Source organism: Sarcophilus harrisii, chromosome 4 (assembly GCF_902635505.1).
Source record: "Sarcophilus harrisii chromosome 4, mSarHar1.11, whole genome shotgun sequence".
NCBI classification, from domain to species: Eukaryota; Metazoa; Chordata; class Mammalia; order Dasyuromorphia; family Dasyuridae; genus Sarcophilus; species Sarcophilus harrisii.
This window is the reverse complement of record NC_045429.1, coordinates 258,268,903-258,286,981: the sequence shown is the minus strand read 5'-3', so window position 1 is coordinate 258,286,981 and position 18,079 is coordinate 258,268,903. Positions and strand designations below refer to the sequence as shown.

The 18,079-nt window shown below is 35.4% G+C and overlaps 1 protein-coding gene across 1 annotated transcript in view; it reads right to left on the bottom strand.

The window, feature by feature from the left end:
* The window catches only part of PKHD1 (PKHD1 ciliary IPT domain containing fibrocystin/polyductin), a 611,151-nt gene that overhangs the window by 570,820 nt on the left and 22,252 nt on the right, over window positions 1-18,079 (bottom strand). Inside the window, 6 exon segments of the mRNA XM_031964731.1 lie at window positions 160-261; window positions 2,601-2,671; window positions 3,501-3,540; window positions 5,523-5,587; window positions 6,757-6,831; window positions 9,140-9,218. Of these exon segments, the coding sequence (XP_031820591.1) occupies window positions 160-261; window positions 2,601-2,671; window positions 3,501-3,540; window positions 5,523-5,587; window positions 6,757-6,831; window positions 9,140-9,218 (432 nt within the window).

Here is an 18,079-nt window from a genome sequence, read left to right as displayed (position 1 = left end):
TATTTCTATTTTTTAATATCCCCAAGCCCTAGCAAAGTCCTTTGCACACAGATGCTCAAGAAATTTTGTGAGATTGAATTCCAAATCAAAAGGGGAGGGTGGGAAATCACTACCCCCAAACAGCACTACAATGAAAGACAATGATTGTATTTTAGCTACCTGCAACAGTAACCTGGGCAGAACTATCAAAGAAGTCTCCTGTGATGGTGATGTCTGTTCCTCCACCCAGGCTCCCAGTTGTTGGAAACACAGATAATATTTCTGTGAAAGACATAAAAAGTCAGCTTTGTGATCTGGATTACCATAGAACCAAGCAATGTGTTTGGAAATCAAGAAAGTCGGCAAAACAGTGACTCTGGGGGGGAAAATAGACTCTCTCCTTTTAAAACTAATTCTAAACAGAAATAGAGAAGGAAGACAAACATGGAAAGACAAAGAGAAAACAATGAGAAATGGAGGAAATTGGTCAAAAGTTTAGGAACAGTAGAGAGATGAATGAATTTGTAATAAGAGGAATAAGAGGACTTCAGAGAAGTCACTAATCCACTGGGTTTGTTACTTCATCTATAAATATGGAGCTGGATAAGAAGAATGAGATTTACTTCCAGCTCCAAATTACGATAATAAATTCCTGTAAGCTGGATTCAAATTCCAATACCACAGTTTGTTACTATGTTACCTTAGTCAATCCACATCTTACCAAGGTTTCAGTTTCCTCAATTAAATTAGAGGAAAACTTGAGGGCAGCTAGGTGGCACAGTGAATAGGGTGCCAGCTTTAGAATCAGGAGGACCTGTGTTCAAATCTGCATTCAGATCCTTACTAGCTGTGCAACTCTGGGCAAGTCACTTCACTCTGTTTGCCTCAGTTTCCTCATATGTAAAATGAACAGATGAAAGGAAATGGTAAAGCACTCCAGTAACTTTGTCAAAAAAAAAAAAAAAAGTGGGGTCATAGAAAATCAGACATGACTGAAATAATTAGAGTGGAGGAAATGACAATAAATGATCACTGAAGTCCTTTCCAGCTCTGAATCTGATTCTATCCTATTGTTTCTAAGCAACAATTTGGGGTTCTGAGAGCAAAATGTAGCTCTGTGTAGCACCTCCTAATAGGCATATGGGCATCAAGATACCCATCTCTTTGCTGATTGTACTTATGAAGACAAGCACAAATGTTTTTTCTCTCTTCTTACTCTCTTTGAAAGTTCATATCAATTAAATTAAAAATAAAGGAAACAAACTGTTCAAGTATATAATATAAAATAACATAGGAATAGAGAAATGTAAATGAGGATGATTCAAAGTTCCAGATAGCTCAAGATGTTTTTTTATTAAATCCCTCTAAATATTTTCATTTGAACAAGGACCTTTTGAAGACAAGGCTTTTCTACACAAGAGTAACTTGAAGAAGTAATTTAGATATAACTGATCTTATCCATACCTCTCAAATATCATGTGTGAATAAATGGATCTCTTCCCTTCTATGGATCCTAGAAATAAGATTAGATTCCAAGGATCCTATGAGCATTAATCTATGAAGACACTTGGAAAATTGGAAAATCTTCTTCAAATAAAGATAGTAATTATAGTGATCTTAAGCCTAGTCAAACTCCAATGCCACTATGTAACACTGATTCTGGTCCTTGGTGAGATCAGTTAAGTACAAATTATAGTAGATCCTAACCATATGAAAGGCTGGATATGAATCCAGGGATAAATTGACATTTGACTGAAAATCAACATAGAAAAATTTATAGATGGACATTACCAAGCTGGACAAAGGAAGGAAGGTAGGAAGGAAGGAAGGGAAGGAGGAGGGGAGGGAGGAGGAGAGGGAGGGAGGGAGGAGGAGAGGAAGGGAGGGAAGGAGGGAGGGAAGGAAAAGAGGGAGGGAAAGAGAGAGAAGAGAGAAAGGGAAAAGGAGAAAAGAGAGGAAGGAAAGAGAAAAGAAAAGAAATTTCCTAACATTTGCAGCTAATCAAAAGTATAATGGATATAATAAGGGCCGTTAGGAAAAGATTATTTGTGGGTTCTATTGTAGGCTTCAGGTGGGTGAGCAAGGCTTTGAATTCATAGTTTTAAAAAATGATTTTCCAACTTTCAGCATTTATTTCTATGACATAAGGGATTTAGCCACCAGGTGGCAATGTAAGAGCTCAGAGTCTATATTAATAAATAAGTTGTTGGAAATGTGTTCATAAGTAAAGTAAAAGAAAGATGGGCTATTGCATGGATAAGTTCTTCTTTTTCCCCCAATACACTTGCAGGAAGAAGGAGGAAAGACTAAATATACCCATTCCAGAATCCTTAATTTATCTTCCTTTAAGCTGTAACCACCAATATCAACATCTTCTATCAACTGTTAAAATGAGGAACCTGGGCTAAATATCCTTTGAGATCCTTTTTTAAATCTGTGATCCCACCCACCCTTGAAAATTCTATTCATATTTACATCTACAATGCACTGGGGCACATACTCACCATCTAATGGTGAGATAATAAATTGAACAAAGGATAAGAGGATCCAGATCTTGGGGTGAGATATAAAAGCAGGGATGGAGGAGCAAAGGCATTAGTATATATCAAGAAAGGTCATACCTGAGTAAGTCTGAAACAAGAAAAGCTCCTGCTTGGCACTGATCAGCCATGCATCCTTGTGTACAACTGACCTTCAAAAGAAAATACGGTTACAGTTATAGTTAGGGCCAAAGCATCCACTGAATTATCTAAATTCTATTTTCCTTAATCCAAAAACTCCATTTCATTTGGGGGCATTTACAGTCTCAGTAAGCAAAGTAAAATGAACTCAAGTTTTGGAATAAAATTTTAAAAGAGCATTTATATAGTATCCTAGTTGAAAGAACTAGTAGTATCAAGTCTGGAAAAAAGAATACTAGGGGGAGGAAGTATGACAGTCTTCAAAAATGTGAAGAACCTATTCAGGGCATAGGGATTGGATTTGTTCTAATGGACCTCAGAATGCAGAACCAGAGTCAATGGGTGAATGTTTTCCAGAGGCAGACCATAAGTAACACGGTCCCTCCAGTCTCACCTGGGCCCAACTGCAACTTTCAATAAGAAAGAGTCTTATCTGGGTCTCAAAGCTTCCTTCCCTGAAATTTCAGGCCTTATTGTTTCCTTCACCTTTTATTTGTAGATGCCATGCCATTGTAGATTTGTAGATTTACATGTAGATTGCCAATTTGTAGATTGTAGATGCATCCCTTGATGCATCTCTCTTGCCTCAATGCCTCCTTTTTGTTGTCAGCTTAAATTCTACTTGCTCATTAATTCATTCTTTAGTTCTGACCCTGGATCATCACCCGCCTCACCCCCATTTTGTTATTGTGAAGTATAGAATAGGATATTTAAAATAATTTGGAGTTCTTTTCTAAATCTCCCAGTTATGGATACAAGTGTAAAAGAAATACAAATCAAAAGCATAAGCCATTCATGTAACCCAAATACAGAAAGGTTTTAATGCTTCCCAAGACTTACCTTCCTTTGTTAAATATGGAGAAGCTAACATTCTGTGAACCTGTTGGGCAGGGGGGAAATGATATTTAGCACAAGTCTGAAATAGATTATAGAGTTAGAAATTACTATCCTAGATTCAAGTACTTGAGAAAACAGAAAAACATTACCTAAATCCAAACTTTTCTTAGGGCAATCAGATGACATAGTAAATAGAATGTCCAGTTTGAAATCAAGAAGATGCATCTTTCTGAATTCCAATTTGGCCTTAGAACCTATTAGCTGTGTGACCCTGGGCCAGTCATTTAACTCAAAAATGAGCTGGAGATGAAAATGGAAAACTACTCCATTATTTCTACCAAGATGATACAAAGAGTTGGACAAAACTCAATAACAACAGAAAACTTTTCCTAGAAATAGCAAAGACAAGTAGACTAATTAATTAGGACCATAAATACTTTCTAGATCATGAAGTTGTGACTTAACCAAACCATTCTGAAGAGCAATTTGCAACTATGCCTAAAGGGTATAATACTACAATACCATTTGATCCAGCAGTGCTACTACTGGGTCTGTATCCCAAGGAAATTATAAAGGAAGGAAAAAGACCCACATGTGCAAAACTGTTTATAGTGACTCTTTTTGCAGTGGCAAAGAATTAGAACATGAGTAGATAACCATCAATTGGAAATTGGCTGAATAAGTTATGGTAACAGAAAGTTAATGGGATATTATTTTTCTATGGAAATGATGAATAAGCTGATTTTAGAAAGGCCTGGAAAGATTTCAACTAACTGACACTGAGCCAAGAATACAATATACATAGTAACAGTAAGATTGTGTGATGATCAACTACGAAAGATGTGGTGCTTCTCAGTTGTTCAGTGACCTAAGGCAATCCCAATAAACTTTGGATAGAAAAAGTCATCTGCCTATAGAGAAAGAACTATGAAAAATAAATGTAAATCATACACACTAGGTTCACTTTTTTCCTTTTTCTTCTGTTTTTTTTCCCCTCTCATAGTTTGTCCCTTTTGTTCTGATTTTTCTCTTTCAACATTATTCATCAAGATTTGTATATTTAAAAAATTAATGTATATGTATAATCAAAAAAAAAGAAACAATAGAAACATTTTTTAAAAGAGTAACAGCTCATTCTGGGAAGCAGCACAATCTTGATTTGTCTCTTCCCCCCCAAAAAATTAATAATAACAGCTGGTATTTAGCACCTGCTAAGTGTTGAGCACTGTTAAGTGCTTTACAAATATTATCGTATTTATTCCTCACAAAAACCCTAAAAGGTAAGTGTTATTATCCCCATTTTACAGTTAGGGAAACTAAGGCAAACAGATTAAGTGACTTGTTCAGGATTACACAATCATTAAGTATCTGGGGTCAGATTTTAATTCAGATCTTCCTAACTCCAGGCCCAGCACTCCATCCATTGTACCATCTAGGCATATGCACATAGTACATTAAGATTTGGAAAGCACTTTACACATATAATTCCATTTGGTCCTCACAACTACCCTTCAAAGTAGGTACTGTTACTTTTTATTTTTTTATTCATTTTTTTTAATTTTAAAATTTTATTCATTGTTATTCAGTCAATCAGTTTTGTCTCAGTCTTAGTGACTGCATGGATTATAGTTTCCCTGGGGTTTTCTTGAAAAAAATAATAGAATGGCTTGCCATTTTCTTCTCCAGTGTGTCCCCATTTTATAGATGAAGAACTGAGGCAGACAGGATTAAGTGTCTTTGCCCAAGGTCACCCAAGAAGTAATTATCTGAGTCTGAATTTGAACTCAGCCAAATCTTCCTGATTCCAGGTCTACTTAGCTGCCTCCTATCACCATTTTATAGATGAAAAATGAAAACTAACAAAGATGAATTGGTTTGCACAGAATCACACAGAGAATATATCAAGCAGAATTCAAACCCACATTCTTCTGATTCTAGCACCACATTTACTACACTACACTACCCATATAAAGATGGAGAGATTGGCAAAAACTCTTGAAACCAAATGTCTTTTTTCCAACTGACCAATGTAGTGGCCTTCTACCCGACACTGCAAAGTTCCTAGGCCAAAGTTCTCCTCAACTGGATACCTGTGAAGAGAATAAAGAAATGAGAAAATGAAATATCAGCAAACAATGCAGTAGTTAGTCCAGAAAAGCAGAATTCCATTTAGGAAAAGGAAGAAATACTTGATTTAATGCCAGAGCAGCCAATTTTAAATACCAATACTATCATTTACCAACTATAAGACATTGGGCAAATTCTTTTATTTCTCTAAATCTATTTCTTCATCACTAAAGTGGGAGGCCATAAGAGAAATTATTATTTTCTATTATATTAATAATCCATTATTAATTAGGATCTGGTCTTTTTATTTCCTCATTCAGAGACTAGCCCCTGTAAGTCAGTCAGTCAGTGTCTGAAGGGCATGGCTAATATAGGAGATTGTACTAATCTTCTGGGTATGTGATCCTTTATCTTGGACAGGATTCCACCCAACTAGGAGTCCCTACTTCTGTTTTAAATGTAAATGTAGAGATGGATTCCTTTGTCCAGATTTCTTGAGTAGACTGAATCTCATAATCAAACCATGTTCTCAGCAGGAGAAGCTAAAGACTTTTTTCATTAATTGTTCCCTTTTCAAACCACCTTTTCAAACTTTCAGTCCCTTCATGTCTTTGTCTTTGGTTAGGGAAAGAAATCATTGGCTATCAATTTGTTGATTTATTAGGCAGCCTAATTAATACATTGATTAGTAATTATTCAGAAACTCTATCTCTCAGGCTTTTCATTCATCATAGTTATAATACCTATATTCCCATAACAAAGTTATAAGGATCAAAAAAGATCATGGAAAATGCTTAATAAGCCCTAAAATATGATATAAATGTAAGTTCATGGTTTTATACACTAGAAAAAAGGAATGTGTGTGTGTGTGTGTGTGTGTGTGTGTGTGTGTGTCCAAACTCTGTATATAAGGTATACTTATACTTATATTTAACAATATGCTCTTCTGGAGGGAAAGAGCATATGCACTTCAATTTTAAGTTGAATTTGCATTATTGTCATTTCCCCCAACATTTTCTTAAATTTAAACAAGCCACAATATGTTAAATCAAGGCTTAATGTGTAGCTTTACTGATTTCCAAAGTGCAACTGCTGAAAGTTAACTCTCAAGAGTCAGCCATAACAGAATCCAACCTGAATATATGCCTCTCTGGGCACATTTTTCCAAGAAAAGGAAAAAAATAAAATGCACCTGTTTCCAGTCTCTCTGTCCACAAGAGAGCAGGGTGTATTCCATTTTCCTTCCTGGGCCTGAAGAATGACTGGGCTAGGTGAGAAAGGCAAAGAAAAGGAAAATGTTATCAGAATATAAGGCTTTGGGTGATTTCCATTGCCTTCCCTGAAATAAATACTGAACTGACCTCCCTGATAATTCACTCTTTTCTGGTGCTTCTAGAACAGAGATCTTAACTTTTTAGGGGTCATGGAACTCCTTGACAGTCTGATGAAGCCTTTGGATCCCTTCTGTAGAATCATGTTTTGTTTTGTTTTGTTTTCAACTCATAACTGAAGAAAATGATCACTAGATTTCAATAAGAGTTGAGTGAAAATAAAGATGTAGTTATTTTTTCCTATCCGAGTTCATAGACCCCCCCCCCAAAAAAAATTTATTCACAGATACCTGTGGACTTCAGGTTGAACCTTCTTGTTTTAATAGGACATAGGATTGTGCATGATTATAGGAAGGTAAACTCTTGTCCCAAAGAATAGTGTTGAGCCTATTTCTTAGTTCCTTTAAAGTAAAGATAGAAGTAGGTAGTAGATAGTAATCAGTAATGTCAGTAAACTGACATTGATGTTAGTCTGAGCTGTATAATCTGAAACATGAGTAACTGTACCATAGACTGGGAAACATACCCTCATCAATCCTACTTTCTATTGGATGTATTCTCTACAAATCAGAAATGTGATTACACGGCTCTGCTCCCTCTACATATTTTCCATCTCCTTATTAAGCTATGAGTCCCCAAAAACAATGTGGTATCCTAAAACAAATTACTAATCATCAACAAGTATTTATTAAGCATCTCTTATTTGGCAGGCATTGTGACAGTCTCTTGGGAGACAAATAGAAAAAAATCTTTATGCCCTCAAAGACTTTCCATTCTATTGTTACTTTGTGTCAAACAAGTACAGTATCAGTAAAGCAGCACCTTGGGAGAGAAAGGTACCTGATGTGTTTTTTTCTTCTTCACTTTTCATTAGGCACTAAGTAAAGATGCAAGTTAAAATCAGGAGGAGATAAGCAATATTCCTGGTTTATATAAAGAACCAAATCACAGGGCCATAACAAAGTTACTTTTACAGGGATCTTATAAGATAAATGCAGCACTTTGTACCTCCCCTATCTGTAGGGGGACCCCCTTTGGCAGTATGGTGAAGCTTATGGAGCTCTTCTCAAAATAATGATTTTAAGTATATAAAGTAAATTGCAAAGGGCTACAAAGGAAAGGAACTATACTGAAATTAAATAGGTAAAAAAGAAGTATTTTTATCAAAATATTTAAGAAATCAAGTTCATGCACCCTAAGTTAATCCCTCATACTCTGAAGAGACTCTCTCTATGTCTGACTGTCTTTGTCTGTCTCTCTCTGTCTTACTATCTCTCCATCTCTGTCTTTCTGCCTCTCTGTCTGTATGTTTCTAATCTATATGTGAATTAGCAATCCTTTTAAAATCATCCAAAGTGGGAAAATCTTTAAAATTCTTTAGGAATGTGAGCTAGAGCCAGCTGATAAGTTATGAATTATTATAAAGAATATCCATGCCCCTGATAGGATAGGAGCTTGGGTAAGGGAATAGAAGTTGAAAGACATGTGTATCAATCAAGTCCCATCCACACATATGCAGTTTAATCAAGCTAATAGCCTAGACATAGCTGAGATGATGAGTTCTGTCTCTAAAGTTAAATGAAGCAGCCTGAACTTAGAGAACCACCTGGCAGCTTCCATGGATATTGAACCTCATATCGTAGTATTAATGTAAAGGATTGGTCCTGTGTGTGTAGTCTCTTGCACTTTACACAAATCTTGTATGAAGAAAATAATTTGGGTATTTTAATGACATCCTAAAAAAATATATAAACAACTCAAAGGCTTTCTGCTCCTATTCCCATTCTCCTTCCCTCCCCCGCCCCCCCCCCATTATAATAATGCTTCTAAATGTGCAAATTAAGGACAAGAAGGAACACATTTATAACTAAATTGCAAATTTCCCAATTGTTTTAGCTTTCACTTCAGCCTGGGAAAGTGGATGGTGGTGGTGGGGTTAAAAAGACTAAAGGAGAAAATCAACTGATAGAATTACAATGCAATTCACACTGAGCCCAGAGTGACTAGTTGCCAGTAAATAAATGGACCCGTTTAATCGACCAGTTGCAATTACATTAACAAAGTTTGCTGAAGCCCAACTCACTAGAGAACATAAAGTGCAAAGAAGAAAATAGCAATTCTGTGCCAACTGCTTTCAATTTATTGTTGTCAAAGAAACCAGTCTCCAAAACCATGTGTCCCCCTTTGAAAACACACACACACACATACACACACACACACACACACACACACACACACACCTACCTATCAATGTATTCAACATCATTATCAAAGGTTTCAGTCCTTCCAGTAATAATCCAGCCATGGACTTGTATTAAGTTTCCTGGTTATAAAGTAGAAAAAGAGGGAGGAAAAAATTATTAACCTTAAAAACTAGACTTAAAGCAGTGACACGTTTTGTATTTCTTTTAGTTTCTACCATTTATCTCCACATCTTTTTTATGGTCATCTATTAACCTACTAGACACTACCCCACCTCCTTTGATAACTCCATCCCCATGATTTCAGAAAAACCTGGAAAGATTTCTATGAGCTGATACAGAATGAAGTGAGCAGGACCCAGAAAACATTGTACACAGTAATAGTAATATTGTAGAAAGATCAATGGTGAAACATGTAGCTATTCTGATCAATACAATTATTTCTGACAATTCCATAGGAGTCGAGAAGAAAAATGCCATTTATGTCCAAAGAGAGAACTGATGGACTCTGAGAACAGATTGAAGCATATTATTTTTTTCTCTTTAGTTTTCTTGCTTCTTTTTCTCAAAATCTGGCTAATGTGGAAGTATAATTTGACTGACTTCATATGTACAATGAGCATCATCTTTCTTACTTTCTTAGTGGCTGGAGGGCTGAGAAATGGGGAAAAAAAGAATGTAGAACTGAAAATAAAAATTTTAAATAAATTTTTAAGAGGATAACTCCATCCCTAGACTTATATCCTCTCTATCCCATCACTGAAAGCATCCTTCAGGATTTCAATGACTATGTTTATAACCATTCAAACATCTTTCCATCACAGTTTCTGTATATCCTTACCTCCAGCTGCCATATTCTCTATTCTATTCCTATTACCCACAAATAAATAACCACTTGAAAACCTCCCCTTACTTAGAACTTTTCTACCTCCTATAACTTGAACTCTGAAATCCTTGCCTTTAAACACATCACTGTCTTTCCACCTCTCTCACCTTTTCATTACTATTAAACTTTCTCTTTATCCTCCTCATGACTGACTTCTGTTGTTGTGAATCCTCCATGTCTAATAGACCACTAGGATAATTTTGTCTTCCTTTAATTTTTCACCAAACCTGGGCTAAGATTAGTGAGTCACACTATTTTACCAGAAACTCTTGAAATCTGTTCAGATCTTGTTCTTCTGGCACACCCTTCCTGACAATTTTAAATCCCATCATTGTCCTTCTCCATTCTTACTGGGTGCCAGCCATGTGTTCCTAGAAAGTCACATAAACATGTCAACTGACTCCATTATGCTACCTCAATTATACTGACTTCACCTGGGACTACTCTTCAACTATCCTTTTGCTATCTCCTACCTGTTTTCCTTTTGTATTCTTCATGAAGATTATTCCAAACCTTTTCAACTTTCCTCAAGGCTCCTCAATTTCCAAAATCAACTTTCCATTTCCCTTTCATCAGATATCCTTGCCTTCTACCTAACTAAAATCAAAACTCATGGTAGTCACAAAGGCAGAAGATCATGCTGGAATGCTGATGAATTGATTAACTGTGGATAATAAAAAAGCAGTGGGCAGCCTAAACCCCCCTGACGAACAATTCCTAGCAACCCTAGAGTTTGAATTCATTGTTCTTCACCTTAATTTCTGCAAGGTTCCCTTTGTATAGGATCTCAATCTTGTTAGTTGTCCTTGAACTAAAATATCCATGTCCTTCCTCGTCATTTTTTTCTTTTGGTAATATGCTAGGTAACACAATAGATAGAGTGCTGGATCTGACAACTGCTTCCTTTCATTCACAAAGAAAATAAAGCATTGAATTTCTTTTAAAAATTTATTTCATTTTTAATTTATGGAATAAAACAAGCATTTCCATGACAATATAATTTTTTTAAAATGATTGTATATCAAACTACAAATATATTCAACTTGTTACTCTTCTTAAATATATAATAAAGTTATTATTTCATACTTCTATTCATCCATTTTTTCTCTCGATACAGATAGCATCCTTCTTCATATGTTCTTTATTTTTAATACTCAATAGTCATTCAAAGTCATTCTTAAAACAGTATTACTATATACAGTGTTCTTTGGTTCTTTTCATTTTGCTCTTCATTATTTCAAGCAAGTCTTTCCATGATCATCGAGCTCATCATTTCTCATAGCACAGTAGTATTCCACCACAATAATACAACTTGTTCTGCCACACTCTCACTGGCTGGGCATCCCTGTAATTTCCAATCCCTCACTATCACAAAGTAAAAGAAAAAAAACAATAAAAGTCCTTTTCCTCTAATTTCCCCACCACATTAATGTACTTAGTCTATTTTGACCTTGATTCTAAATTCTCTCCTCAGGGATTTGAATATCTATATTCTAAAGTCTGTGGAATTCAACAGAAATTCTTCAGCTTCCCTCTCTCTCAGATTCTTTTTGCACTACCTCATTCTTCTTAGATATATAAATATTAGATGTCCCTTTTCATACCCTTGCACTGAGCACTTGATTCTATCCTCTTCTGGAACCTTGCTATACTAATTATCTTATCTCTTTCTTACAACTTCACAGTTTCTCTTTTAAATGGATCCTCTCCTTAGTCTACAAGCATAATTTTAGATTTAGTTTTGGAAGAATCTATAAAGCTTCTCTTGTCTAATTCTCTTCATTTTTTTCTAACACAGGTCAAAAGAGGTTAAGGGAGGTTAGTGTGAGGAAATAGTAAGAGTCTGAGATAGTATTTGAACCCAGATTTTCTAGGCTTTAAGTCCAGTTCTCTATCCACCCCACAATCCTGTCTCTCAGATCACTCAGTCATGACTTTCAACCAATTTTTCTACCTTATTGAGACTTGGTGTATACATAAATGCTTGCACACATTATGCTTGCTAAGTTAATAATGCTACAATTAATTTATTAATTATCAATAAATATAAAAGCAAATGAATATTTTCTGATTGATAAGGAACAAAAACAAATCTTTCAACTCTAAATTGATCAATAAAACTATGATTCTATCTCCCTACTCCTTTTTTATTCCATCATTTTCAGTCATGACCAACTCTTTGTGATCCAATTTGAGATTTATTTTGGCAAAGAATACTGAAGGAATTTGCCATTCCTTCTCCAGTCCATTTTACAGTTAAGACAAATGAGGCAAACAAAGTTAATGGACTTTTCTAGGGTCACACAGTTACTAAGTGTCTGATGCCAGATTTGAATTCAGGAAAATGAGTCTTCCTGATTCTAGGTGTGATGATCTATGTGTTACCTAGTTACCCTTTTCTACTCCTCCCTGTCACAAAAAATCTAAGCTACTTCCATTCCCTCCTTATTCCTTGTAACCTGGCTTCTCTATTTCTGCTACTTTAATGAGACTCCTTCATAAAAGTTCACAATAGCCTCCTAATAGCTAAATCCAAACACATTTTCTTAGTCCTTATCCCCTGGATCTCTCTTCAATATATGCCCATGCTTTTCTTCTAAAAACCCTCTCACTCTTATAGTTGGTGATATTCTATTCTGTTGCATTGTCTCTTACTACTCCTGCTTCTTTCACTGGTTCCCCTTCTTCCACTTACTCTCTAAATGGGAACTTTCTCTGAGGTGCTGACCAATACTCTTTCCATTCCTCTCTATATACCTTTCCCTTTAATGATATCAACCTATCATCTCTGTTAATTATTCACTCTTTCCTTCTCCCAAACTTGAATCCTAAATTTTATCCCAGTCTGTATTTCCAATCAAACACCTTGCTAGGCATTTCTAACCTGGATATCCCATCAATCCATACAATATAATACAATAGAACAACAAATACTTATCGATGTTCTGCTAGAATCTGGTAAAGACTGAAAGCATGAATTAGACACAGCCCCTGACTTTAAAATCATACAGTGCTCACTTTCAAATCCTGCTCCTCTTTCTAACTTCATTAATTTTCTTAATAACATCACCATTCTCCAAACACTCAGACTGGAAAAACTCACGGTCAGCTTGAACTTTTTTTTTCCCTTCCTTGTCCCATACCTCCATTCATTTACTTATTATTATTCTAGAGAGACTGTTGAGATCAGATAAATTGATATTTTTCTTAGCACTTGAAGGTTTATGAAATATTTTATATATTTTTTCTAACTAGAGCCTTATAACACTTGTAAGAGATCTCATAAGTATTATTATAATATCTATTTTACAGAAGAAAAAACTGAGACTCATATAAGTTAAATGACTTGTTCTAGATTAGATAGCTAGTAAGTATTGGAGACAGGATTTGGACCCAGGTTTTCATACACCAAGTCTATCACTCTATCCATCAGGCCATTCTTATGTTTACTACCCTACCTCAATCTCTCATTATGTTTTTTTAATTATTTAAAAATTAACAAAAATTTTAAAAACTTTTTTTAAATTTAAGTTAAAATTGCTTTGAATTTACAAATATTTATAAATTAGTTCTACTTTATGAGAAGTCTATAGTTACCAAGGAAAAATTGGTAAATAAAACTAAAAATAAAGTGACCTCATCTGAAAGGGCAAGCAATACCAATCTTGCCCCATTTTATTTTTTAATTAATAAAAAAATTTTTTTCTCTTTCTCACATTCCCCACACTATTGGGGGCAAAAAAGAAAAAAAATTTTCTTGTAATATATATGTATAATCCAACAAAACAAATTTCCTCAGTGGTTGTATAAAAAATAAATGTTTTTCATTCTGATTTCAAAAAGACAGAAAGTGTTTATAGAAGTGAAACTAGATTTCATAGTAATCAAAGACACAATACATAGAAAGAGGTTTCAGGAAAAAAAGCTTTTTAATAACGATTTTTGTAAATGCACACATTTAATGCCCTCAAAATTTTATTCTCCATGACATATAGATACTTAGTGATGTCAGGTCTCATTTATCACAATTTTTAAATCTTGCATGAGGCAAACAAATCTTTTATCCCAACTCTAATCTGAGGAGGAGGAAAAGAGATGGTACAGAAAGGAAAAATATGGGTCCAGAATCCAATTTTATTAACTTATACAACTCTTGTCCTTGGTCAGTTATTGAGATGTCTTACACACACCAAATGGTGTAGCATAGGTTCAATATAGTTCAATGATTCAATATAAATTTTAATAGACTTTAAGTTAGACGAAGAAGGGCAGAGAAAAGACATATCATATTGTTTCTTTGTTTTTGATCCAATGTCCAGTTTTGGTAGACATGAAAAACTGTAATTTAAAGCTCTGAGTATTGTTTTTGTTTTAAGCTACCAAGGCAGATTAACAGTTAAACTGGACTAAGGTGCCAACAGGGAATTAATTGTCACAGTGGAGAATTGTTAACCACATATTGAAGTGCAAATGCTCATAAAACTTCCCCTGGGCTTTCCCCATCTTCCTCCCCCCCCCCCCCAATACACACACACACACACACACACACACTCCTCCCTAGTTGCTAACTCTGGGAAGGCTTCCCAAATGAGATGAGTGTAATTGTCTGGAAAGACATTGCTAAGATGCAGCCTTGTGGATCTCACCCAGGGGGACCTTTCCGACAGTGCCAACAAGCTGATCATTTACAGAGAAGGCTGAAGAATCTCCTGGTAGAGGGGATGGTGGTAGAAAAAGAGAGAATTCAAACTTGGGTGGAAGAAATGGAACTGGCAGATCTTAGTACAAACAGACATCCTACTTTCTTGAACCCCAAAGATACCACAGCCTCCTTCATTCTGAGAAAGGCATCTATATCCAAAGTTTTAAATAAAAAACAAATATTAAAAAGAGTTTTGCATGTAACTGGGGAAAACAAAAAATATTAAAATATTTTAAATCAAATAAATAAATAAACAAAGGAAGGAAGGGAGAGAGAGAGAGAGAGAGAGAAAAGATAGGCCTCCATCATCTAAATTGACACTACATAACTCCCAGTGAGTTGGAATCCATACTTTTCTACATAGCTCTCTTATGGACTTTGTCTTTTTTCAAGAGTTATCAGTTGTTGATGGCCCACATAAAGAAAGGAAAGCAAATGTATGAACAATCCCAAAATGAAAAGTAGTCTCAAAGTCATTTATATTTTTCATTAGTGAGAAACATAATGAGTAGGCAGGGTGGTATGGTGGGAAGAACAATGAATTTGGAGATAGAAAACCTGTATTAAAAATCTGTCTCTATCTTATTTTACCTATATGACCATGAGAGAGCATTCAGCCCTCTGGGCTTCTGTTTTCCTGTATGTAAGGTTAGAGAATTGCATTAAGTTCTCTAATGTCCTTTCCAGTTCTAAAATCCTATGACATTACAAACTTGAAATTACCATCAAGTCACTTCAAGCTGTGGAGAAAAGTAACCAAAACACTTATTTTATGACATTTTTACTTTCTTGACTAATCAATATTCTTCAAAATAAATCAATAAGAATTTATCATAATATCTTTCAATTTATTACATATTTATCATCACTCCTTGGGAAAGGATGCTCTAGCTTTCCATCCTTTCCCTTTTCATTCATCCAACAAAAATTTGTGAAGCCCTATTTGGGGCAAAGCAATCAAATTCAACTTGTATTTATTCGGTTGCCTACTGTGCTTGACATTAAAGGATACAAAAACAAAAACAAAACAATCCCTGCCCTCAATGAGCTTCCTTTTCTACAAGGATTCCCTATTGCCTTTAATATAAAACACAAACTTCTCTGCTTGTCAAAGTCCTCCATAATTTGGTTCAATTTATCTTTCTAGGCTGATTACATAGTCATTACTTCTCAGATGATTTATGTTCCAGCAAACATGGCCTATGTATTGTTCCCCATAGATATCAGTCTATATTTTGTGTCCATGCTTTTGTATGAAAAAAGCTACACCTGGAATCATCTTCCTCTATATTTTTTATCTTAGAATCCTTAATTTCACTCAAAGTTTAGCAGAAGTGTCACTTTCTATAAGAGGCATTTTTTAATTTCCTCTACTTATTCGTCCAGGCTAGAAGTATAAGAGCCTTTCACTACCCAGTCCCATTGCTGGTCATCATATACGTTTGGAAATCATGGACAAGCTTGCCACTTCTTAGATCCTATTGCCCCCCCCCCCTCCAGAGCCTCACTCCCAAAGGCTCATCACATTAGTGCTTTTTGTTGTGTTCATCCTTCATTCTTAAGGAAGAGCAATGTCATCCCAGCCTGATGTCTTGACTTACACATGAATTGAATTTAAGTGAGGAGAGCTAAAGTAAAGTCAAAATCCATTATGGACATTCAATTAGCTTTAGTCATAGTGCAGCTCAGCACTATAATGCTCAAGTAATCCACCAGCCTTGGTTTCTCCTAATAGCAGGGATTATAAATATAGGCTACATTGTCAGAACCAGCTCTCTCGTTTTATAGATGAAGAAACTGAGGTCCTGAGAGACCAGTGATTTTCCTAGTGTCTCAAAGGCAATAAATGGCAATATCAGAATTTGAATTAAGATCCTCTGACTTCAAGTTTAGTGTTGTTTTGACTACACTAGACTTTTCCTTCTAATGAAAGCACCTTCAAGGCAGACATATTTTATCCTTGTCTTTGAATCCTGAGTACCACAGGGTGTCTGGCATGTAATCGACACTTAATAAATGTATGTTGTATTGAATATATATTTTATAACAATAAATAAGTAAATACAATAGAGACATAATAAATGAAGATGTACAATAGAAATACAGGATAAATACAAAGTAATTGATCTCAGGCAAGTCACTTAGCCCTGTTTGCTTCAGTTTCCTCATCCATAAAATGAGCTGGAAAAAAGTGGCAAATCACTCCAGTATCTTGGTCAAGAAAACACCAAATGGGGTCATAAAGAATCAGACAGAACCCATCAACTAAACAATAACAATAAAAAATATTTTGTTGAGAGTATCAGAAAAATGTCCCAAATGGGAAGTGGTAACTGACAAACTTTGAAAGGAGCTAAGGATTCCAAGAGTTGTAAATGAGACATGGGGCAAAGCCTGTGCAAAAGTAAACAGGCAAGAGATGAAATACTGTATACAACTATGCTAGTTTTACTGAAGCATAAAGTGTATGAGTGGGATTAAAATGATCCAGTCTAAAAACATATATTGGACATAGTTTTACTTTAAATATCAAATAGAAAAATATCTATTTTATTTTTAAGGAACAGGGAGTCACTATTGTTACAAGACAAAGAGATTAATGTAGTTACACATGTTTCTAAATATGTTTGGCAGCTGCATGGAGGATGGATTGGAGAAGAAAGATACTGAAAGCAAGGATAATAATTAGAAAACTAATTGTAACCCTAACCCATGCAGTAGTCCAACGAAGAATTGATAAGAGGCTGATGTCCAGTGGTATCTGTATTAATAGAGAGAAGGGGATGGACATAAGAGCTGTAGAAGTGAAAATGGTAAGATTTGACAACTGATTGAATGTGACAGATGGGGGGATGGAGGTTGTACAAAGGTTGTGATCTGAGTGGCTGAAGGTGTGTCCTCAATAAAAATAGGAAAGTTAAGCATATTGGTAAGTTTCAGGGGTACAGGAGCCTGGGAGACACAATGGATTCTACTTTGGACAAATTGAATTTGAAATGCCCATATGAAATCAAAGTAGAGATGTACAAACATTGGTAGCACAGGACTGAAATCCAAGAAAGAAATGAGGGCTAGATATATAGATTTGGGAGCTATTGCACTGACATGGTGATTGAGACCATTAATGCTGATGATCTCTCCCAAAAATAGAGTACAGTAAGAGAAGGGGACATAATGCAGAACTCTGGAGTACATTAAGTTTCAGGGGGTAGGGGTGGGACACAGATGGCACTGGGGATATAAAGGAAAAAATAAAATCATCCTTTGTCCCCTTTCCACTGAGACTATTCTTTTTATTTCTTCATTTTGTATGTTAGTCTAACTGCTTATCTCTAAATCATATCTACCCCCCAATCTTAGGAAAGAATGACAGCAAAAGATATTGGTTGATAGTC